General features: G+C 31.6%; 1 protein-coding gene across 6 annotated transcripts in view; it reads right to left on the minus strand.

Annotated features, from left to right (window-relative positions):
* The window catches only part of ssh (Protein phosphatase Slingshot), a 444779-nt gene that overhangs the window by 13521 nt on the left and 405985 nt on the right, over nt 1–25273 (minus strand). Inside the window, exon 1 of one of the 6 annotated variants that reach the window (XM_072531440.1) lies at nt 17031–17283. The exons of the other annotated variants lie outside the window; for them this stretch is intronic. Coding sequence (XP_072387541.1) covers nt 17031–17083 — 53 coding nt within the window. The 5' untranslated portion in view covers nt 17084–17283. Of the gene's footprint in view, nt 1–17030; nt 17284–25273 lie in introns of those variants that run through there. 6 annotated transcript variants of the gene reach the window in all.

Here is a 25273-nt window from a genome sequence, read left to right on the forward strand (position 1 = left end):
CTGGAACATTTCTTTTGAGGATTACCTATTCTCTCTCATATTTCTGTTGTCTCGTAAACTGCTATAGAATGTTGATGTGTCTGAGGTTATTCTTCTTGGGATAGTAATATATCTTTCCAGTGATTAGCCGTTTTTATCTGCATGTTCACCAATCACATTTATAGCAGATATCTTTTAAACAAACGAAAGATAGTTATGCAATTTTTTCACAAGACGAACTTCCTTAATACTTCGCCTTCCTTTGTGTTGGGAGAAAGAAGTAATGGGAAATAAATGAGAATTATGACATAATAATAACCAATACACTACTTATTTTAAGATACTATTTTAATTCTAGTGGAGTAATAAAGGATTTGAAGTGAACTGTAGAAGACCATACACAGAGTTGGCGGATGGTTTAAATTCGTGGATATCGTGATAGAAGCCTCGAAAAAATTCTAAATGCGGGAAATATGATCACACGGTATTAGTTTGTTATTAAACACTTTTGACATAAGTCTCTAGTTTTTCGTTTAGAATAATTACGAACTTAAGTCAACTTAAAACGTTAAACAAACAATATCTGACTTATTGTCCTAGGAACACTTGTTCTGCACATTAGAGGGAAACTTAAGACAGTTCTTTTATACCAATAGAAAGAACGGATAAATTACTAATGTTGTCATCGACTAAATTGATTTTAGTGACACTTTATTGTAACTTCTGTTAAAATATTCAATTTATTTTTTAAACCAAATCCATAAACTTACACTTTCAGGTATATAGAATTTTTTATTTGAATAAAAACACACTTAAAACACTCCATATTGTCGAAGTAAACTAGCGCACTCAACTAAAACGTATAATAAACAAAGCATTTGGAATTAACATTTATCTTTGTGGTTTTTATACATAGTTTAACTATGATCGCACCGGAAAAACGACGTAAATATAAGATTTTGGAAACCTCACAGTTGCTTTTATCGCAATTAAAAAATTTATGAAATTTTAAATAATTTTTCCACCACTGTCAACGCTTTCTGAACAATGTTGTGTTTATGCCGTATCCTTACCCTAAAGTAGTCAGTCAAAAAGTTCTGGTCTTGAAGAAGTGTAGACCCTTTTGTCATCAGTCTTATCTATAATAATAAAAATGAATCACCGAAATCTTTGTACGGACCTAGCTTCAGAACAACTGCACTAAATTATTGTACGGAAAGTCCTTAAAAATAGTTTTTCTGTCATTTTAAATCGCAATAGAACTAATAGATGGCGCCATACTATAAGTAACAAAGGAAGCTATGATTAACAAAATAAAAAGAGAGTTATTGAAGACGTACCTTTTTGTCCTCATAAAAGCACCTTTATTTTGATAAATACTCATGCGCAGTTATGTGTCCTTTAATACTGTGCTTTAATAAAATAAACGCCGCCTGTATTTCAATTAAATACAGGCCAGAGAACTATTATTGAAAGATCCTTTATTTTGACGTAATCTGTCAAATTACGTGTAGAAAGAAGAAAGACGTCTAACTTTAACTTATATTTATATAGATATTTGATCAAATTGGTTATATGTTCTGTTTTATATAACGAATATTGTTTTTAGTATTATTATTATTCTCATTTAGTAAATCTTCATAAATTATTGTTTTACGTTATACCGATAATATTTATACGTAATAACTCTATTTCTTCATCATTTATTTTCCTGAACATTGACTGTTTTTATGTATTCTTTAATTTCATTTATTTCTCGTTTAAATTTCTTTTTAACTTCTGTTTTTTTTTACTGCCGAAAAATATTTTTGATAGCAATGAGCAATTGATCTGTAAAATCATTATTGATATAATCGCACAGTGATTAATCGTTTTTAGACATGTACACAGTACATTATTTGGTTTTGTCTGATTAGAATATCATACAGTTGACAGCAGTCAAAACAAAATAAATTTTTAATAACATAATACTTGGAATTATAATAATCCTATTATTGATTTGCATACTATTTCCATAAATCAACGTCTCGCCATCATCCTACGGCGTATTTCCACAAGACTATTTTCCGAGAAGCTTTGAAATAAATATGTAATCATAACAACATGTGTCTCTATACGTACAGGGGCAAACTTATAGATCTTAAAACTAACGCAGTGAAACAACTATGTGCCACATAACTTATTCTTCGTTCACAAATTGTTGAGAGCACGAAATGTGCCTCAAACTCATAAAACGGTCGTAAATCATAGGCGTTCCTAAGGTGTTTATTCATTAAATAATAATATAATGTTTTAATACTGTTATATATAATATTGATAATATTTTAATACTAATATATTTAGCAAAAAAACAATTAAAACTTTCACGACTAATGTTGGTTATTATATTATATTAATAAAAATAAGAATTTAACCATTAAAAATTTTGTAAATAAGGATACCTTATCTCTTTGGATATTTCAATACTAATCATCGCGTTTAATCACTTTACTAGAAAACCTGGAATTCATATCCGAAGGTACTATTCGTTGCAAGATAATTAAGATGGAATTCCCCAGATTTTTAATAATATAATTATATTCAAAACTTAACTTGAAAGGGTGAAGTTATTACGAACGAAAACATTTTTTTTGTTTAGTACGTTTTTGATCGCATGTAATTTACGGCTCGTCGGTGTTTCCGCGTCTACGGCAGTAATTAGCGTCTCGAATATTTCTTTTGCGAATTATATGCAGTGCGTGAGTGATTTTTTATTCCATATACCTACGAACATATACGTATCTTTCGCTCGTGCTCGTTTTGTTGGATTGTTTGTGATGGCTTCATCATCATCAACATCATCAAGTTTTACACCGGTACTGTTGCGTACAGTCAGTAAGTCTGTCTATTCACCAAGAGAGAAGACTATTGTCCTGAATGTTCACGATGCTCTGGTTTCTCAGAATCCCACAAACACTGTTCGCAACATAATCGAAAGTTGTGCCAACATGACTGGCGTAGGAGAGTTAACTTTATATAGGTTCCTATCAGAAAGAAAAAAACACGGTATAGCTAACCCAAACACAAACGAAAACTTAAGGAGAGGGAAAAAGCCTATTGAAATTGATGAATTTGCCAAAAATGGTATTCGAAGGAAAATTCATGGATTTTTCTTCAAAAAAGAAATACCAAACCTAAACAAAATTTTACAAGAAGTTAGAGACGACTCGGATTTGCCTCATATCGGACGAACTAAATTGTGGCAAGTTTTAAAAGAATTAAATTTCCGGTGGGAGAAATCAGACCGAAAATCACTTTTGATTGACCGGGAGGAGAAGAAGATGTTGGAGAAGAAATTATCTAAGATTCATACGAAAATTCCGGGCTGAAGAAAGGCCCATCTTCTACCAGGATGAAACGTGGGTAAACTCAGATCATACTCTAAAAAAAATTGTTCAGATAAAAATATATTAAGCTCCAGGCAAGCCTTTATGGAAGGTTGGTTTGTTGGAATTTCATTCCAAAAGCACAAAAGACTATCACGAGGAGATGACAGCTGATGTTTTCGAAGAGTATTTTAAGCAAATGATTGAACACATAACACCAAATTCAATTATAGTATTAGATAATGCACCTTATCATTCACGACTAGTAGAAAGACTTCTAACGAATGCGTGGAAGAAACAGGATATTCTTGACTGGCTGCGGAATAAGTATCTGCCTTACGAAGATGGAATGGTAAAACCAGAACTTTTAAAAATTGCCCGGCAACACAAATCTAAGTTCAAGAAATACGTAGTTGACAAAATGGCGGAAAGGCGAAACATCACAGTCTTTAGACTTCCACCCTACCACTGCGAAATAAATCCAATTGAACTCATTTGGGCACAAATGAAAAGTTATGTGGCTAGAAAAAATACGTCATATAAAATACAAGCTGTACGTGAATTGTTATACGAGTCTTTATAACATATTACAAAACAAAACTTGAAAGATGCAGTAAGACATGTAATAGAAGAAGAACAAAAAATGTGGGATCTTGATAACATAATTGATGCGACCGTAGAGATTATTAACCTAATTATTAACCCTCAAGACGACTCGGATTCCGAAGTTGATCCTATTTATTTTGAATTTGAATAGTTTGCTAATCGTAATTATATAAGGTAAGTAATAGTAGTTGTAATCGTAAGGTATTAAAGGGGAAAGGCGCAAAATGTCGCCTGTCAAAATGTTCAATGTGTTTTAAATTTATCCATTTTTTTTTCAAATCCTGAGAAAACTAAAAAGCATTTTTAAAAAATTTAAAGGCAGAATCAAATATTTTTTAGAATAAATAAAAAGTTTCTTTTGCATGCAATATTTTCAATTAAAAATTATACCATATTTTCTCTTTTATTTTCACCCCTGTTACATAACATATTAAAATAAACATTGTAGAAGTTTTCAGGGACTTTCTGCCCTGAGTAATAATGTAATCTTTCATTCTGCGTTTAAATTTTTCAAAAATATTTATTAGTTTTCTCCGGATTCGAAAATAATGGACACATTTAAAACACATTGGAAATTTTGCTAGGTGACATTTGGGGCCTTTTTCCTTAATTAAATAAATGTATCTTTTACAAATGGCAAGAAACTTTTTATTTTTGAATAAAATAAATAAGTTTTATTAAAAAATACAATTTACATAAGTACAATTTGAAAAATATATTTATTTAGTTCAAATAAATGTTTCAATCATATACTCTACGACACTGGTCGTTCATCTCTAACCATTCAAAATACCCCCGTAATAGGATTATAAGGTATTGTATTCCTTCAGATACAAGGTGGGTTAGTCGAAAACGTCTTAAACCGTCAGTTTTAGGTTGGTTTTTACTATTATATCGTATTACCTATTCTCTCTGTATTTCAGTTTTCTAATTAGGGTTAAACTTGTAGTGAGCTATCAACAAATTGTGAACCGACTATAGTTAAGATCATCGTAAAAGAAGATTAGAAGAAATATTGAACAAAAACAGAAAGACGGTATTAGATTTAATTTCGAAGCAGCGCATCCGCCAGCCGCTTATACGTATTTCAACCTCATTAGGTCTCATCAGAGCGACATAGAGCAACTATGCAAGAAAACAGTTTGAAAATTGTTTCAAATACATGAAAATAATATACTGATATTCGTGGAGAATATGTTATAAAACAATAATCAATTTTTTATTTATTGTTAGTTGTAGGAATCTAAAGATACTGCTGTAGACATAGTTAAATGGGCCGTGATGATCGCAAATGTCCTTTTTAAAGGTTGAGGCACGCAAAGAAGAAGGAATCTATTTGTCGGTTATATTTCTTCTCATTACTGATTCATTGCTCGTGTCATATATAAAATAAGAAAAATCTTATTTTCTATATGTCACGAGGGATCACCCTGTATTCTACTAGCAGCTGAAAAGGAAATATTCAACATTTTCACTGTGTCTTCAAGGCTAACTACTACTCTTTACGTCTGTCTCACTTGGACAAACGTATCCTTTTAAAATAATTATTTATCATCAAGAATTTGTTCGACAATTCCAAATGTGTACAACGATATTTCAAATCCAACAATATATACGTGGATAGAAATGAATGTTGTGAAGTTAGAGAAGTTGCTAGAAAGTTTTATAAAATTTACGACTTTACTATAACTTTCTTTGAATAACACTTTTATAAAATTAAATCAAAACATAAAACCGACTTAGGATAAGATGATGGACTGCAGTAATAAACCAGTAACTCGTAATTATCTCTTTTTGTAATCTTTTATGAGGTTTTACTCATCAAATATAAAATAACAATCTGCTTCTTTATTTTTGCACTACACAACAACGACAGCTGAATAAATACAAACTGGTATACCATGCTGTCCATATGTATGGAATAAATTCATTTTTGGCGTTATTATGTACTATCTGAAAAAAACCTGAAACAGGTCGATTTTTATTCTTAAATTGACAATTTACAGTATGAAAATATTATCCCCTTCCAGCACCCCCTTTGAATTGTAAGCACCACCTCGAAAATTTTAAATAACAAAGGGGGGCGTGTGACACCTTATTACAAAGGGATTTTAGTCCTCTGTTCAGAAATATAAATTTTTTAAGTTTAGTGCAATCATAACTGAGAAAACTGATTTTTAAGATGTTCAATTTTGATAATGTCTATCACAAAACTTTAGGTTGAATGAAGATAATAATGTCACATATTATTTAGAATGAATTTTCCAATGTAGTTTTCAATTAAATTAAATGTTCAAAATAACCACTATTCACTTCTTGACAATCGCCGAGGCGATTTTGGAATTCTCGCACAACATTTTGTACGACCTCGGGGGTTATTTTGTTAATTTCTTCCGTTATCCTAACTTTTAAATTAGTAATACTGTTTGGTCTATTAAAATATACTTTAGATTTTAAATAACCCCATAAGAACTAATCGAGAGGAGTCAAATCGGGGATCTAGCTGGCCATTCGATGGTTCCACGTTTTCCAATCCACCTATTGGGAAAAACCTCGTTTAAATAATTTCTAACTATACGTGCAAAATGCGGAAGAGCTCTGTCTTGTTGGTTAAAAATAGATTGATCTATCTCATTTGGATGATTTACATCAGGAAAAAATCTTCGTAATGTAGGCACTAAAAAGTTAATCAAAAAATCTAGATAAACCTCACCATCAACTGTGCCCTCAAAAAAATAAGGACCAATAATTTTATTGTTACTGATACCAGCCCAAATGTTAATTTTTTAGGATATTGCGTGAGTCTCATACACCCAGTGAGGCTTTTCTCTGAGTTTGTTAACCGTTTAGTTTAAATAAAACGTCGCTTCATCAGAAAAAACTATTTTGTTTATGCAAATAAACTGCAAATCTGCGTTCATTCTGCCCATCATCATTTCACAGAATTCTTGCCTTCTATCGGGATCATCTTCATTTAACTCCTGAACTAACTGAACTTGTAAGGGTGGTATTTTTCTTTATGCAAAACTCTCAAAATGACTCTCTCAAAACTCTCAAATTTACTTACATCAATGACGACGGCCAGTTTTCGAGTTGTCTTACGCGGATTTTCCTCAATCTCTAAAAGTACATCTAACTTTTTTTCATCAGTAAATTTAACATTTCTACCTTGTTTTTCAACATTTTTTACATGCCCAGTATAACGAAACTTCTTTTCAATTTTTCTATCTGTAGACTGCGAAACTTTTTGACCAGGGTATTTATTATTAAACATTTCACAAACCTTCTTTTGAGTTCTTGTTTTATTAGCAAAACAAATCATAATTAAAATGTCTATAAAATGTCTAAATGACAGCAGCCTACTAGATTCATATCAATTGTTTATTTGGCTTTTTGACTAATATTTTATTATCTTCAAAGTTTTTTCCGTAATGTTTAGCAGAACAGATACGAAAATACCTGATTATTTCTAATGTATATTTTAATATACCAGGCAATATTGCTGATTTAAAAGTTAGGATAACGGAAGAAACTAACAAAATAACCCCCGGGGTGATACAAAATGTTGTACGAGAATTCCAAAATCGCCTCGGTTATTGTCAAGAAGTGAATAATGGTTGTCAAGTTGAACATTTAATTTAATCGTAAAAATCAATTGTCTTAGTTATTATGGCACAAAATTCAAAAAACTTTATATTGCTGAACAGAGGACTAAAATCCCTTTCTAACCAGGTGCCACACGACCCCCTTTGTTATTTAAAATTTTCGAGGGGGTGCTTATAATTCAAAGGGGGTGCTGGAAGGGGATAATATTTTTATACTGTAAGTTGTCAATTTAAGAATAAAAATCGACCTGTTTCAGGTTTTTTTCAGATAGCACATAATAACGCTAAAATTGAATTTATTCCATACATATGGACCTCATGGTCTATAAAAGATGTTTAATATGGTAGAAATTTACATTTTAGCATAAATTTAGCACATGCAATAGAGAGTCGGTGTATTTAGTCAGACGAAATAGAACAATTAAATTATCTGGCTCAGAATTTCGTTTAAAAAAATCTGAAAAAAGCCAAAATCAAGGACTAGAATTTTAGCAACTAATTTTAATACTACTAAATGTATGACCAAAACATCTCAACTATACCAACGAAATAGCCTAAATAAAAAAAATTCAATACAAAATCATATAAAAGTTTGAAAATAGTTATTTATGTACCAAGGATATTAAATAGATGTTTATGCCCAGAGGGCGACGATGTTACAAACCCGATTGCCTCTGTCCCGAGGGTTTATAAGTCGCCCGAGGGCATATACATCTATTTCGGGCCAATGCTTTTTAAATGCATTCATTTTTTTCGAATCCTGAGAAAACTAACAAATATTTTTGAAAAATTTAAACGCAGAATGAAAGATTACACTATTACCGAGGGCCGAAAGTCCCTTAGAATAAACAAAAAGTTTTTTTGAATGAAATATTTTAAATTAAAAATCACACTAAATTTTCTCTTTTTTTTTTCACCCCTGTAACTTATTAAAATAAACATTATAGAAGTTTTCAGGGACTTTCGCCCCTCGGTAATAATATATTCTTTCATTCTGCGTTTAAATTTTTCAAAAATATTTATTAGTTTTCTCAGGATTCGAAAAAAAACAATGCATTTAAAAAGCATTGGCCCGAAATTTTGCGCCTACGCTCTTAATACCCGCGGTGCATACAAACTTTTATGTAATACTAGTTCGTTATTGCATCTACAAATAAATATGTTCTAAAAAATTTGAAAATTCAATTTCATTTTGACAATATATTTACTAGTAGACATTCTATCGTCCGTGTTATGTAGCTACGCGACGAAAATGCTGTCAAACGTGTCAAACTAAAACCGTGAGAATGCAAGATATTTTTGAGATCCTAATGTAATCTAAATATCACCCGAGAATTGCCAGTTTTATGTGAATTCTAAATAATGTTTTGAAATATTAAATCAAGATGTTTCGTTACTAGTGTAATAAGCCGGAACCATTTCTACGGAGATGAAATTTATATCAATGAATTTTGCTTCACTTACTAATGATTGTGCAATAATTTTTATTCGGTGCAAAACGTTCTTTTTTTATGTAATTTCCATTTAAAATATGCCCGATTTTTAAAAGCCACCGCCATTATTCGTCATTACCATGAAACAACAAGAAATGACAGGAATGACAACTGTTTCTTATGGTCAAGAAGTGTAATTTTAACCAGTGTTGCCATAGTTATTCAAAATTATGTTTTCTAATGAAAAATAAAAATTTACCTAAAACGTAAAGTTTATAAATTATTACCTATTGAAAATTATAACTTTTTTACAAGGGTCAGGTTAGATTTGGTTACGTTACTTTACGTTTACTATCACGTTTTCTTATGAAAAATAAAAATTTTGATTTTTAATTATACAAAATTTTATTCTTATTACTGCTTTTTTACCAGAGTTAGGTTAGATTTGGTTACGTTGGTTTAGTTTTAATTTCATGTTTTCTTATGAAATATAAAAATGTTGATTTTTAATTATATTATAACATTTTATTTATTTATATTACTGCCTTTTTTACCAGTGTTAGGTTAGATTTGGTTTATTGGTTTACATTTTTAATAATAAAATAAGACGATCGTTAACGGGTACTCGTTTTGCACGTGGTTATTAAGATTGCGTCTACCTGTTTTAATTAAGGTAAATTTTCATGAAATTTTTAGATCTTTTAAAGGTTAAAACTGGCAACAATGTCAAAAGTACATAAAATTTAACTTCTTGCGCATGGCCGCCATATTAAAAATCTTGATTATTTTAAACAATTTTACCCATTTTTTCATAATTTAACAGTAAAAAACAGTGATATTTAATATGTCTTAGTTATGTAAGACATGTATATATACTTTTCTTTGCTTTTTAATTAAATTTTTTTTGGTTCATAGTACTTTTTTTGTTATTTTTTCTGTATTTTAGATTATTTGGGCACTTTTAGTAGTTTAAAGCAAAGAAAACATTAAAATTTGAGGGTTTTTTCATTTTTTCGGCTAAATCCACAAAAAAATTGGCATTTTTGAGAAGTCCACAAAAAATTTGGCATTTTTGAGGCGTTCCGGCTTACTAAATAATTACCGATGATTCTAATAAGTTATCTTTTTGTTTGTGCCATAAAGTACACTATTACGTAATTGGTAACTAAGCAATAAAAACACAATAATAAAGTAGTATGACAAAAAATATTTAAAGACCTAAAAATAATGTGAATTATGTTTCGAAATTAGAAAGTTCTTGCTTCAAAGCACATTCAAAAATTAAATACCCTGTTTTTAAGTAAACAATGAGCAGGTACCGACTTAATTTTTACTTTGATAAACAATACAAGAAATATACAATAGAAGAAAGACGCTCATTATGACCCAAAAGCGGTTTTTCCTAGAATCCACTTTCACATGGAAACTTCGTTTACCGGCGCTTGTACATATATTCTAAGAATCGGTAGTATTTCTTGGATTTTTCTATTTGTCTATTTGCTTTTCTAGTTTTTCTAGAAATATTTAATATTATAATTTTAAAATTGTGATCAAGGCTCAACAGGGGGCTTTGGATAATTTAGCAAAGTTGGAACAATTATCGGAAATTGAGGAATCTGACTTCAAAATGTTAAAAAAAACGAACGGAAATTAGAACTAGAAGTTTATGACGGTGACAATGATTGATTATATAATACAATACTTTTGTCTCGAAATTTATCAGGATTATCTATCTGAAATCAATAAAACACTTCAATGTTGGTCAACCGTTTCGGAAAAATGCTGTTCTCAATTAACAGTTGTTTATAAAAAGGTTCTACGATAATTTGGGGCAAATTTTTTTTAAGTTCTCAGCTAATTTGTTTATAACAATTAGGGAGTCAATTTTCGGAATTTGAAATAAAAAGATTCGTAGTTTTGTACAAAAACACTGTAACAAGATCCTGTGTGAATTGTCAAAAATATGGTTCAAATTAGTACATTTTACAGCTGAAATTGCATTTTTTATATATAGATTTCTTATTTACTTACTTAATCAGTAGACCCATTTGTACCTTTCGGTGTTGTACCGTTTATTGGGCCGTTGGGCCGTATATAGATTTCTAATTCTATTTAAAAAAAAACTAACTTTGCCCCAAATTATCAAAGAACAACTTTTTTTTAAATTCGTGTAAAAATGTCAGCTTTTCGAATATGAAAAAAGATTTTATCTACGAGCAGTAGTATAAAAGTTATCCTAAACGTTTAAATAAAAAATAAGGGTTTTGCGTTGTAAAAAATTATTTTTTTTTATTTTTTTGATGTGGATTGATAGTTTTACTCTTAAACTTTCATTTTCTATGCGTAGAATTACTGTATCTTCATTATTTTCTGACTAATATTACTGCAAAATAAGGTCTCTGGGATAAAAGAATAAAATAATTTTTAAACTACTTAATGACTCGATCTGAAATTTTGAGGGATTGTTAAGGACCACAAGATCCAACTTTGGACAGAATAACAAATGCCTGGGTTGATTTTTACAAAAGTTATAAACAAATACCGTTTTTACCTTATTTTGCAGTTTTTGAAGCAACAAATTAATTTTACAACTTTTAGAGATCGCTAAATTGTTAGGAATTAAAAAAGACGCCGAAATTTATGCGGAAACATAGAGGTTTTTTTATATAAGCTTATAATAACTAAAAAATTGTCAGATTTCTGGATTAGTCACGGTCCCGAACAGGGTCTGCTTATTTCCCTGTACTATAAATACAAACATCAGTAACAGATTAAGATAGTAAGTATCTCGAGGTTTTACTGTATCTTCTAGCTAGAGGATGTAGAAAGATGAGACGGGAAAAACAATAAAATTACGTACAATCATTAGATGATTGTGGTAGCGTATCAGTTTTGATGTCAAAGGATGTAAATGAAAATTATTATAAAATTTCATTGATTACTCTTTTCTAATCGCTTAAGCCGCATACTGTATTTACTTGTCTCGATTCTTTTAACATTATTCATAATTTATAATTTATGATTAGGTATTGGTCAAAAAATGTTATTCATTCAAATGATTAGAAAAAAAACGCGTATTTTTAATTTTTTATGTATCAAAATATATCGCCATTCTTAATCGTGCGTCATTACGTTTTTTGAAGGCTGCTTTCTATAAGTCAACGCCAGTTGAAATATTTTGTATTACTTCTGGTTTAACCCGACTGATGTCATGGGAAATAAAAGTAATTAGTCAAGTTGAAGCGTTAAAGCCGTTGTGTAAACTTGGAAATAATCTAAAGTTGGGGAATAACAAAAGAATAAAGATTGCCTAACTTCTAGATTCCTTAAATATTAATTTAGAGACACTTATTGTGTTCATCTGTTATGAAAGACAATGCCATTTTTATCTCGATATCGCAATGAAATAAATACCCTGTATATAAAGAAGGAATACATAAATAAATATTTATTTATATACAACAATATAAGTATTGTAGTTTTTAAATTAAGTTTAACAGAAATCATTGACGAATATTCGTATACAGGGTGAACTACAAAAGAAAGATACGATTTTTTCATATTTTTTAAATGTACAACCCTATTTTTTTTTTTTTTCAAAAGATTGCATTTATGATTTTCCGATTACGTTTTTTATGATTTTATACCTAAACTTTGGGTTATTCAATCAACGCCTAAAATAGTTTTCTTCAAATTTCGGTAATACCTTTAATTTTTGTAAATAGGAATGAGTTAAGTCTTGTGTAATAATATAACAAAATTATTCTTATTCAATACAAGATATAAACCATAGCAATATGCAATCAATCTAACAATTAATGTGATAATGCCCACCTCCAACGTCAATGCAAAGTTACCTGCAATAGATGAACTGGAAGAGTTACCATCAAACCAAAGAAGAAATAAAGTAGGTTCGCTATATTTACGCGGGTTTCGGATTAAAAATTTTATTGTAAGTACCCAGTTTTAATTACCTGCTCTTTGGGGAAATATCAACTGGTCAAATGAAATGAAAAATAATCCATAACTTTTTTTAATTAAATAATAATGGAAAATCTTTTATATAATTGACAGTATAATAAGGAGAATTACTTCATTAATGGAGCCTAATGTGGCTGATATAAACCTAATAATAATTTTATATTACACTTCACACAGAAAATATGGTCTATGTATATTTGTTCCACGGAGAGAATTTCTAATGAAAAATAAAAAAATTTAACTTGCCAACAAAAATTAAAATCAGTCATTATCATCAAAAATATCATAATCGTCATCATCATCACTGTCATCACCATTAATTGTTATTATGATTGGACTTATTTCGTTTATTTTATTTTCACGAGTCCACCAATCTTCTATTAGTTTCTCGCACTTGAATATACAGTTGCACCACACTTCTGGAGTTACAATTGAAAGTGCCTTTCGCCAAGTTTCCCGAACTGCGTCGTCGCTATAACCGTTAGGCACAATATGGTTGTCATAATATTGTTTTGCTATTCCCCATATATATTCGATGGGATTAAACTGGCAATGATACGGTGGCAGACGTAAAACTTGATGACCGTAACTTTCAATAATCTGATCCACAACAAAGGTTTTGGTTTTGCGTGGATATTTGCCAAGCGTAATAATTCTGATTTTAAAATATGTTGTGTAAATGGTATATGCTCCTTTGTCAACCATTCTTTAATTTTATTAACAGTCCAAGAATTCGTTGGACTTTTGTTTAATACTTCAGAATGGTAAGGTGCATTGTCTAAAATAATTACGCTGGGCTCACTTAAACCTGGGAGAAGTTTTTCATCTAACCATTTTACAAACATTTCTGTGTTCATATTATCGTGATAGTCACTTGATTTTGATTTAGATGAAAATATTAAATCAGCACCTTCTATAAAACCCGATTTCCCTCCTGCATGTAAAATTATGTGTCGCTTCCCTTCTCCATCAGTATGTTTGATAGACTTTAGGTTATCATCTTGCCATATTCTCTTGGTTGCACCCCTAGAAAAAATCCATGTTTCGTCTAAATATATAAAATTTGCCCTTTCTTCTTTTAATTTAGAATATTTTCTTAGAAAGTTAATTCTTTTATGCACAACAGAACTTCTTTCACAAAAGGCTCTTCTGTTATCCTCCTTTTGAAATTTGAAACCCAAATTATGTATCACTTGCCATAGACTTGTTCTGCCAATTTCGTCAAATTTTCTATCTTTTAATTCCGAGAGAATTGTATTTAAGGTCACATGTTCCTTGTTGGCTCGCATTCGATAAATGGTATCACGAATTTCAAATTTTTTTCCATCTGGAATATCTTTCGTTTTCAATGATAGGCGAGTTTTTCGGTGATCTTCTTTCGGCCGTTCATTATTGCGATTTTGTAATACTCCTCTTAGTTTGGTTTCACTAATTCCTAGAGCATCACATACGCGTTGTTGAACAGACATTACCGATTTTAAAGGACCGCCATTTTCTTTCTCATCCGTAAAATACTTATGTACACTACAAATTAGACTATCTACATCTAACACACGTCTAGGCATTTTTAAATATTTGAACCAAACATACAATGTCAACACTGGCAAAGAATCAATTCAACTGCAATATTGTAACAAATTTATACCTACCCTAATGTTATTGTAATGTATTTTAAAATATGACCATTAATGCAATTTTTACCTAATTTTCTGGGAAGTCGTTTACTGCAACTGGTTATCAATGAGTCATTAGCATAATTTTGTTAATCCGAAACCCGCGTAAATATAGCGAACCGACTATATGTGGTTTATGCAAGATGCACATTTTCCCTTGGTAATGCGAAATTATTTGAACAATCAGTTTCCTAACAGATGGATAGGGCGAGGAAGTGAGTTTCCATGGCCTGCTCGGAGTCCTGATTTTGATCCCTTAGATTTCTATTTTTGGGGACATATGAAGACACTTGTGTATGCTCAAGAAATTAATACTCGACAAGAATTATGGCAAGAAATAGAGAATGCCGCTTATTAGAGATCAACCGAACATTATTTCTGAAGGCTGTGAGAAATTTTTCTGATAGAATTCAAAAATGTATTGAAGTGAATGGAGGCCACTTAGAAAATTTATTAAATATATAATAGTTTTGTCATATGTAACCATCATTTTATTAACAAGCTCGATCCGGAAACTTACCAAGAAAAATTGCTTTAATATAATAAAAATCTTAGTTCTGATATGAAAAAATAATTTGAAATGGAATGTACTGAATCTACTGAATTGTAAAACTTTATTATCATAGTTATGACTCGTATGTATGCAATAAAATAAGATTATGTATTTTAAATAGCTTTTAAAATCTCCCAGCTTAACTATATAAAGAAGGTGGCTATGATACCACAATGGCATTAAAGCAGCTTATAAATGAAATATGGACACAGACATCCCTCCCCAATGATTGGAATACTTTGCACCATACACAAACAAGGAAATTTCTTTGAATGCTCTAACCACAGAGGAATTACGCTTCTAAATGTAGCGTATAAAATATTTTCCACAGTACTATGTCCCTGTATGGTACCATATGCAGAACGGATAGTAGGAAAATACCACGCTGGATTCAGGGGGAACTATCTGAACCTTTTAAAACAAATAACGGACTGCCCCAGGGAGACCCTCTCTCCTGTATACTATTCAATCTGGCTCTAGAAAAAGTAATACGCATGCCATAAATCACAACCACTGGTTCAATATATAATAAATCAGTGCAAATCCTGGCCTATGCTGATGATATCAATATTGTTAGGAGAACGGAAAACGCTGTACGAGAGGCGTATGTAGCATTAAAAGAATCAGCTACAAAAATGGGTTTAATAACAAACACCAACAAAACAAAGTATATGAAAATAAGCACGCAACCACAAATCCTACGACCATTTGTTATAAAAAACGACGTCATCGAAGCAGTGAACGAATTTGTATACCTGGGAGCGCTCCTTAACACTGAAAATAATACTACCGCAGAGATAAAACGCAGAATTTGCACGTCCAACAGATGCTATTGTTAGAATGTTTCGAAAGAAAAGTACTAAGGCGAATCTGTGAAGCAATAAATAACAATGGAGTGTGGAGAAGACGATATAACTTCGAACTTTATAGAATATACCAGGAACCTGATATCGTAAAACATATTAAGATAGGACGTCTGAGGTGGATAGGGCATGCAATGCAGATGGAACAAAATGAGCCAACTAGAAAAACGCTCCTTGATAGACCCATTGGTCAGAGAAGAAGATGAAGACCCAGAACAAGGTTCCTTGATAACATCGATGAAGACATGAGAAATATGGGAATACGTGCTTGGCGGAGAAAGGCGATGGATAGGGACAACTGGAGAGAAATTCTTGAGGAAGCTAGGACCTACACAGGGCTGTAAAGCCAGAATGATGATGATGATGTATTTTAAACATTACCTTTAAACGCATATATCTTGAAAACTACGTATTCGATCGCATTAAGACACAAGGATAATATTTACATAAAAAGTAACGAAGAACCAAAAAAAAATGCTAAAACATTGGCGTAGATTGTGAGAGGGTAAAAAGTATCTAACCCTACAGCACGCCTCTGATAAGAGCGGAAAACTATCTTTTAACAGTAGATAAAGTACCATAACATGTGTAAACTGTTTGTCAAGTTTGAACAAAAAATATTGGAAGGTGTTAAAAGAATGTGCTAAAATCATTTTAGAACATTTGTAATAAAACACTCTGTATCTCGTTAAGGAGGAATATTTTATAGGTGTTTTAGGTCAAATCTTCGTATTTTGTGCTAAGGTTTCTCCAGTTACTACATATATGGGCAATTCTTAATAAAAAAAACCCTGTATATATATATATATATATATATATATATATATATATATATATATATATATATATATATATATATATCTTAAATATTTTAACACTATTTATTGATAACCGTTTCAAATAAATTTAAGAATGAAGTAAATATATATCACACTGTGGTGTATGTATTAATGAAACATCATAATGATTTACCTGTCATTTTTCCATGCCCAGTCGTAAAATCTGCATTTTTTGTGCACAACCATTATCACAAAACAATTGGATCTATTCGCGCTAGGTCGAACGGACGCAAGCTTTGCGATCTATCGATATTTTCCGGAAGAAAAACTCACAGATACGGTCGCATACGTACGACAGACGTGAATCACTTTGTAAGAAAAACACAAGAAGGTTAGCGGAGAACCGCTAAGACGCGACGTTCGATCGGTACTGAATCGAATCGACAATCAAGAAACAGTACCGCCGCAGTCATTGAAAGTACCCAAGATGGACATACCCGCGGAGAGCGAAACACCCAGTGTCTACACCGACGCTCAAAGCCCGCGCACACGGCACCATATAAACACATCGGCGGTTTTTCAAAATGGGTATGGACCAGATATTTTGCCTGTCAAAGTCGACTACATGCGAGGTATCTATTACCGAGAGAAAGGACCCCATATTTATTGTTTTTCTGTATTTAATTAGATCAATAAAATAATATAGTAGTACCACGGCACAAGTCAAATTCGGCATACATCCTGTTTGAAAGAAATCAAATTTAATCCAGTAGAATTAGAAAAAAGCAAAGGTCTGCGCCAAGAGTGCTGTATCTCACCGACAATGTTTAAAATATGTCTGAAACGAGTGTTAAATCAATGGAAGCAAAAATGGAATGCATCGACATTGTACAAAAAATGTATGACGATACCTATTTTCATTATTAATGAAATTAGGGTACACTTAATACCTTATTATTAATTTGAGAAAAATATTGTGAACAAACATTACCAAAAATTCACAATATATTGGAAATTAATGGACATTACCTGTAAAGAAGAACCAATCCATCTTATCATGGAAAAGGAAAAAAGCAACTTACTACAACTTCTGGATGTGTTGATCACAAAGAAGGATATAGGATATGTAATTAAACTCTGCAGAAAACCAACCCACACCAACAGATATTTAAATTATCACTCAAACCACAACATAAATATCAAAAAGGGAATCATCAAATCACTATATAATAGAGCCCAAAACTCCTGCTCCAACGAAAATGTTTTCTAGGAAGAAAAAAGCCTGCTAACAAGGATTTTAATAGAAAAATGATAATACATTATTATTTATAAACACCAGAAACGATCCAGAAAGGCTCACAAGCAGGGAAGGAGGTAACAATACGATATGTAGAAGACATCAAAAAAATTTAAAAAGGATATAACATAAATACAATATTCAAAACAACCACACAACTTACAGAACCTATAGAAATAAGCAGCGGAATAAGACAAGGGGATTCATTGAGCCCCATGCTCTTCAATTTAAACATGGATAAAATAATCACAAACGTTAACAAAGGAAGAGGATACAGAATGGGAAACAAAGAAATAAAAATACTCTGTTACGCAGACGACGCAATATTGATAGCTCAAGATGAAGATAGTCTGCAAAAACTAGTCCACAGATTTAACATAAGAGCAGAAGAATTTAATATGACAATCTCTTCTCAGAAAACTAAAACAATAGTAGTCAGCAAAGAACCAACCAGATGTAAAATAGAAATTGATGGCATCAGTATTGAACAAGTAATGGAAATAAAATATCTGGGAATTACACTGTCGAGCTATGGATAACTGAACAAAGAAGTGAGATCAAGTACAAAAAGCAAATAGACTGGCAGGATGCCTGAATAACACCATACGGCGAAACAGACACATTAACACTGAGATGATGAAGTCAAGAATTCATAAAGCCAATGTAAGCTTGCTCAATGAACAAGCAGAATTGCTTATAAAGAGAAGAAGAAAACAACCAACACACTGACATCTATTCTTTCCACAACTAAACCCAACAACACACAGGAGAGATTGCATTTACAAAATACCCTGCGAATGCAACAATTTTTATCTGGGAGAAACTTTAAAGCCACTAAATGTTAGGTTAAACGAGCATGAATCATATGTTAAAAACAAAAAAAAACAGAAATAGATCGCGGATTATTACAGAAACTTTAACATTTTGATAACAAGAAAATTTTGAGTATGAATCTGCAATCAATAATAATTAAAAGTTCAGTCGACTTTAAAAACAAACAAAAGCAAGTCTGGGCTAATTGGCTCTGTCAAAGCCATTTTTCAGGAAAAAAAACAGATCCCGGATATGCAAACATGCCTGGGATAATCAGCACAGAGTGTAATAGAATCATGCATCAATAGTCATGAATTAAACGGACAGCAAAAAGAGAAAAATGGAAGCACCCCTCTTGTTATTGAATGAAGAAAAATGTGTAAACAAACACATCAATAGAATGTAGCAGTCTCTGGTTACCAATACTTAATACAAAGAAGAAGTCAGCAATGAATATATACCAACATTAACATATTGTTAGTACTTCAGAGACACATTTGACAGCATTTAGTGCCTTCACATATCTAAGGGTTGAATTTGGTTAAAGGTGTCTTCCTCTTATGTCTCTAGTTTTTTTACTACTTTTTCCAACGTATGAATTGCATTTATCGTTGATCTTTCTGAGCTAAATCTGTTCTGATAATTTCCTAATATTTTCTCTGCTTGTGTTTTTAGATTGTCGTTTATTAATTGACTATTATCTTTACACATAATTGGTCATTAAGATGTACCATTTTTTTAAATTTCAATTCTATCTTTTTATTATTTTTGTAAATATAATTCCCCAACATACTGATGCGCTACAGAGTCCATTCCTTTTTGGTTTTTAAACTAATTTGGAAAAGCAAGACTCTTTAAAATTTATTGGAAGTTAGATCTATTGAAGCCTGTAACCTTTAGACACACCTACTTTCTAACTGCTGACCCTAAATTGATCACACTACTTTCTTTTCAAAAACTCTTTCGTTAAATAACAAATCTCAATGAAGAGAAAGTTGCTTAAGTCATACAATCTACTAATTCTAGGAATCAGAGAAAGTTGGGCATATGCCGTGGTATTTGAGAGGGTAGCTGTGAATCTCCGGAAAGAAGAAAGGTACTTTTGGTGGGGTTTCGCTTAAGGATGAGACATGCTTTCTCTGTGGTTACTCCAGTCGTCCGTTCTTCAGGAATTTCTTTCCTATTCCATATTTGTTTTAGTATTTCAGTACCGCCTACAGTACTACTTTTTTTCCACCTTTTCTGTAGGTTTACCATTACTATTGATTGTTTTATTCAGAATAGGTTATAGTAGTCCTACAACTTGTCAAATTCGATGCTGATTCTAATTTGTTTATTTATGTATTGTTTTCCTGTTATCCACTACATACGTTATGTAGCTCTCCTCTTTTTTTTGTTGTTTTCTCACCGGTTTTGGCTATCTTATGGGCATTATGAATTCGTGTATTTCTTTTGTACCTGCATGTTCAGTAGGTGCATTGTATACATTTATATCGTTTAGTGATACACATTTGTATCACCACGTGTTAAAAAATACTTCTGTTATATATATATATATATATATATATATATATATATATATATATATATATATATATATATACTATTTTACTTATTTAATCATGATACTGCTGTTTGATTCACTCTGTAGAGAGTTTCCAAATCAAATTGACTTTGATTGACAAACGCTATGGGATATTTCCTTGTTGGTCTGTAAGGTGTATATTATGGCAAGGATTATGATGAGGTAGTAGTTAGTCTACTATTTCAAAAAAAATGTCTTATATGGCCAGGTGTCTGTAGTTATGAAAAAGGTCAAACTGACACACCTGCGAAAATAAGAGACGATATGGAGAAAGGTCTGTACGAATGATTCAATTCAATTCAATTTTTTAAGATTTTAGACACGTACGTTATACCTATTCAAATTACTAAAATAATATATACATATGTAAGAACCTATACGTTTATTAATTTAAAAAATATGTGGGAAATGCAGTGCCTGAATTGTATGTACGTAGCACTGTTGAAAGTTTACTATAAAATACTGGTAATTAAAAATAGTAAACTGCATTAAGATGCCACAAGAAAATAGCTTCATAACAATATTAAGAAACCGGTCCTAGCGTCATAGCGAGACTGAAAATTCTGTATGAAAGACTGACACATTGTGAAAATTCGACTAAATTTTTACAAAGATGAAGAACACAACCTAATACCAAAGGGCTTGAAGTTACTTCCAGCGTATTGACGGTTACAAAAAATTCTACATCCATGATCCGAGAAATGTTACAATTTCATAGATCAAATTAATTTTTTCTTGACATTGTAAGTATTGATGATCTTTTTTTCTATATGAAATCAAATTCTTATTGTGTTCGAATTATTTTTAGTATATATATAGTATATGAAATTAGAAATAGAAAAAATGACATATTAGCAACAGTTGTCAATCTATCGAATATATATTTAAATGCAACGGAGTGTTTAATACTGTCAAAAAGTCTAATCTTTGCTGTTACTCATCCATCTATTCCAAAATTAGATATAATTATTACCCGATTACTAAAAATATATTGGTAGAATAGTTTTAACCTTAAACGAACTTAGAAGTAAAAAAAAAGCAAATTGATAAGAAATATGAGAAGTATGAGAGACACTGAAATGGATTCGGACCATTTTCTTGTTAAAGCTATATGGAATGGTGCAAAAAGATAAAAAAAATGGGAAAAACAAATCCAAAGAGGAAAAATCGATATGATATAGAAAAACTAAGCGAAGTGGAAATAAAGTGAAAGAAAACAATGTAACAAATAAAGGGCTATGATTCCAGAAGGACCAAGAGAAACTAGGAATAAAGCAAGGTGTGGCAAACTACAAGAGGGGCGATAACTATAGAAATGATAAAATTATTCCACAAAAGAACCAAATGAAAAATGCAGGGAAGAATTGGTTTGATGATGAATGCCTTAAAATATCAAAGGAAAAGAAAAGATTATGACAATTGTCACTAACAAATAGGAGAATAATGAGAAGTGTATGTAGATGGAAGAAAAGAGAATATTACGAAAAAATAATACAAGAAATAGAGGTAAGATTTCTAAAAAAAGAAATACGGTCGTTGTATCAAGAAGTTAAAAAAACTGAAAGGGGATACCAGAATGAGAATTCATACATAAAAAAAGAAGATGGAACACTCACGAATGAAAAAGAATCAATGATGGGTATATGGGAGAGGCATTTTAATGAACTTCTGAATGGGCAAAATGCAGATGAGAATGCTTAAGAATGGAGCGGAAGAACTACAAAAAAGGAAGTAGAGGCTTATCAAGAGGATATGAGACGAGGAAAATATGCCCAAAGATTGGACAACAGTTTTATTGTGCCCCATATACAAAAAGGAGAGAGATTGGCATGTGAAAATTATAGGTGTTGCTCTCTTCGATACTTGTTACAAGGTGTTTGTTAGTTAGGATGCTAAGAGAGAGACTCGGTGAGATCAGGCCGATTTTAGAGTTAATAGATCAGTAACTAGATCTATTAACTCAGTATTATAATATAATTGTAATATATAATAGATCAGTAATAACACTCGAAATGAGAGAAGATTCTCATCGGATTAATTTAAAGTGAACGAAGGTCCTAGACAAGGAGATCCGTTATCCACGGTGTGTTTTTAATTTGGTATTCGAAATAATAATCAGAAATAGCCGAGTTAATACGACTGGATCCATTTTCAACAACGAACATCAAAATTTAGCCTTCGCTGATAAACCTACTATTCTAACGAAAACAAGAAAAGACTTAAGAAATGATATAAAAAAATTAGAGAAGGAGGCAAACTATTTTGACCTAGAAGTAAACCGGGAAAAGTCAAAGTAGGTACATGATACTCGGGGATACAGAGCAAAACGAAAAGGGACAGTTTAATTTCATATCTAATTAATCAAAGGAATATAAATTCGAGAGAGTGGTCCATTTTACGCATCTGGGGGTTATTGTAGGAAAGAAAAATCAGGAACAATGGGAACTGAGTACCAAATTGGCAAAGGGAAATAAAAAGATGGGAAGCCTAAGACCCCTGATGAGATGAAGGATAGATAAGACGGTAATAAGGTCCTCAGTGACGTATGGTAGTAAAGTATGGACAATTAAAAAAGCAAATACGAAGAAATTGGAAAATGGCAAATGAAAATGCTCAGAGCTATACATATGGAGGCAAAAACAAGGTGAAATGTTGGGTGCGACGAACAAACAGGGAGCTAAAGGAACTGTATAATTAACCAAGCATGAGTTGCTTCCTAAAGGCACAGAGAGTGAGATTCATGAGGCACGTGATGAGCATGGGAAGAAATATAATCCCAAAACGGGTCCAATCACGAAAAGAAGGAAAGGACGAACCAGATAAAGAGCCAGAAAAATATCAATCTTCCTGGCTCTTTATCTGGCTCGTCCTTTCCTTCTTGATGATGATTCAGAAAGAAAAGAGTGAATTGATGATTGAGAAGAAAGAGCAACAAATAGGGATGAATGGAGGAGAATAGTCACTTTAGTAGACAAGGAGGTGTCAAAATACATTGATGTTTTTCTCGGAGGTTGATAGTTGGTAATGCCTTGGTCCACCAAGCACAGTGAAGTAAGTAATTAAAGAACATAGAAAAGGGAACCGACTAAAAAAAATCTGGATCGAATTACTGAAGGATTAAGGCCGGTGGCGATTTTGTATAGAACGACAAAGAAAACATTTTAAAACCGATTATTCTATTTATTAAATAAATGGCAACTGTTTTATACGTAGAAAGTAAAAAAACTACTAACTGTAGATCATGATTCATATTCTCGATAGAATTAGGTTAAAACCGAATTTATGTCATTTTTAAATCAAACAATAAAAGAAATTACTAATTTGCGTGTCAGGAACTGTCCTATCAACTGGTTTAACTATTTTCTAAAAAATGTTTTACTAAAATATACGCACAACTTTCCCTTTTAGTATATTAACAAGGAAGATCACTTTTAAAAATTACCATAAAATGTACACTTAAATGCATGCAAGACGGGGGATTGAATTTCCGCTGATTTGTTTTTGTCCAACTCCTTCTCGGTTTGCCTAAATAAGGCTTCTAGTTTTGACCTCGGCTACCACTCCTTTATAGATTCCTATGATTTTAACGCATATATTAGCTGTTTGTTTTGGTTTTTGTTATGTCTGCACATAGTTTAACTTTTGAATTCGGAAGTCATTAGGAGATTTTAAAAAATCAAATACAATATTGATTAAATAGATTATTACGTAGCGTGGTAAAATTGTAAAAAGCACTACAAAGAGGTGATTCAAAAAAGAGAGAAAAATGTTTTAATTTAATTGCATTAGCACTAAAGGTTCATCATCAGTCCCACCACAGCTCGTTATGAGCCAAAGCCTTCTTCAAAACAATCCTCCATTCGCCTGTCGCTGGTAACTCTTTTCTATGCTCTAACTCCAATAAATTTTAAATCGTCCTCGTAAGTTGTCTTGATACCTAAGTCTAGATCTAAATCAGAAAAAATGAACTTAAAATGAATATTCTACCGGTAGCATAAGCACGAGAGAGAGAGAGAGAGTTAGTTATTCTAACAAAATAATTTTAAAAAAAGTTAAAAAAAAAACCATTTCCGATTTTAGAGCTTTTGATGCAAAAACGTTGCAATTTTCTACATACAAAATATTTTAATAACTTTTTGCCATTTCCCGGGAAAAAAATATTTTTCACATTCGAAAAGCTGGTAAGTTTAAAACAAAGTTGTCCGACGATTATTCTGTACGAAGTTAGTTCCTTTTTTAAAATCGGCGATATCGAAAAATGAAATATGACCTCCAAACTAGAGATCTAAAATATTCCCGGTTCTTGTTCATGAATTTTGACATTTTTTTTATAATTTGTATTTACTCTTTGCGTATATTATGAATATGCCGTTTGTTTCTTTGTTAATAAATTTAGACGAAAGTTCTTAATATAGTGCGTTTTTGGCCTTAAATCTTTAATAGTTTAAAAACTCCACTGACCCATTGCGTGGAACATATGGGACACCAATCAACTACGTCGTAAGGAAGACGGAGAGAAGGATTTTGCTTATTACGAAGGTATACGACAAGAGGGAGTCGGAGGTCATCAATGCACATTTTTTTGGTGTAATTTTTACTGTACTTCAGTTTAATATGCATTCTCTCAATATGCGGTCGAGTTCACCCAATAAAAATTACTAAATATGGAGAATCTGCAGCTTTATGCCTTTTGAAAGATTCTAATGAATCTGAATATTTAGAATGGATCGACGTAGAAAAT

The sequence above is a fragment of the Diabrotica undecimpunctata genome, chromosome 5, assembly GCF_040954645.1.
Source record: "Diabrotica undecimpunctata isolate CICGRU chromosome 5, icDiaUnde3, whole genome shotgun sequence".
Taxonomy (NCBI): Eukaryota; Metazoa; Arthropoda; class Insecta; order Coleoptera; family Chrysomelidae; genus Diabrotica; species Diabrotica undecimpunctata.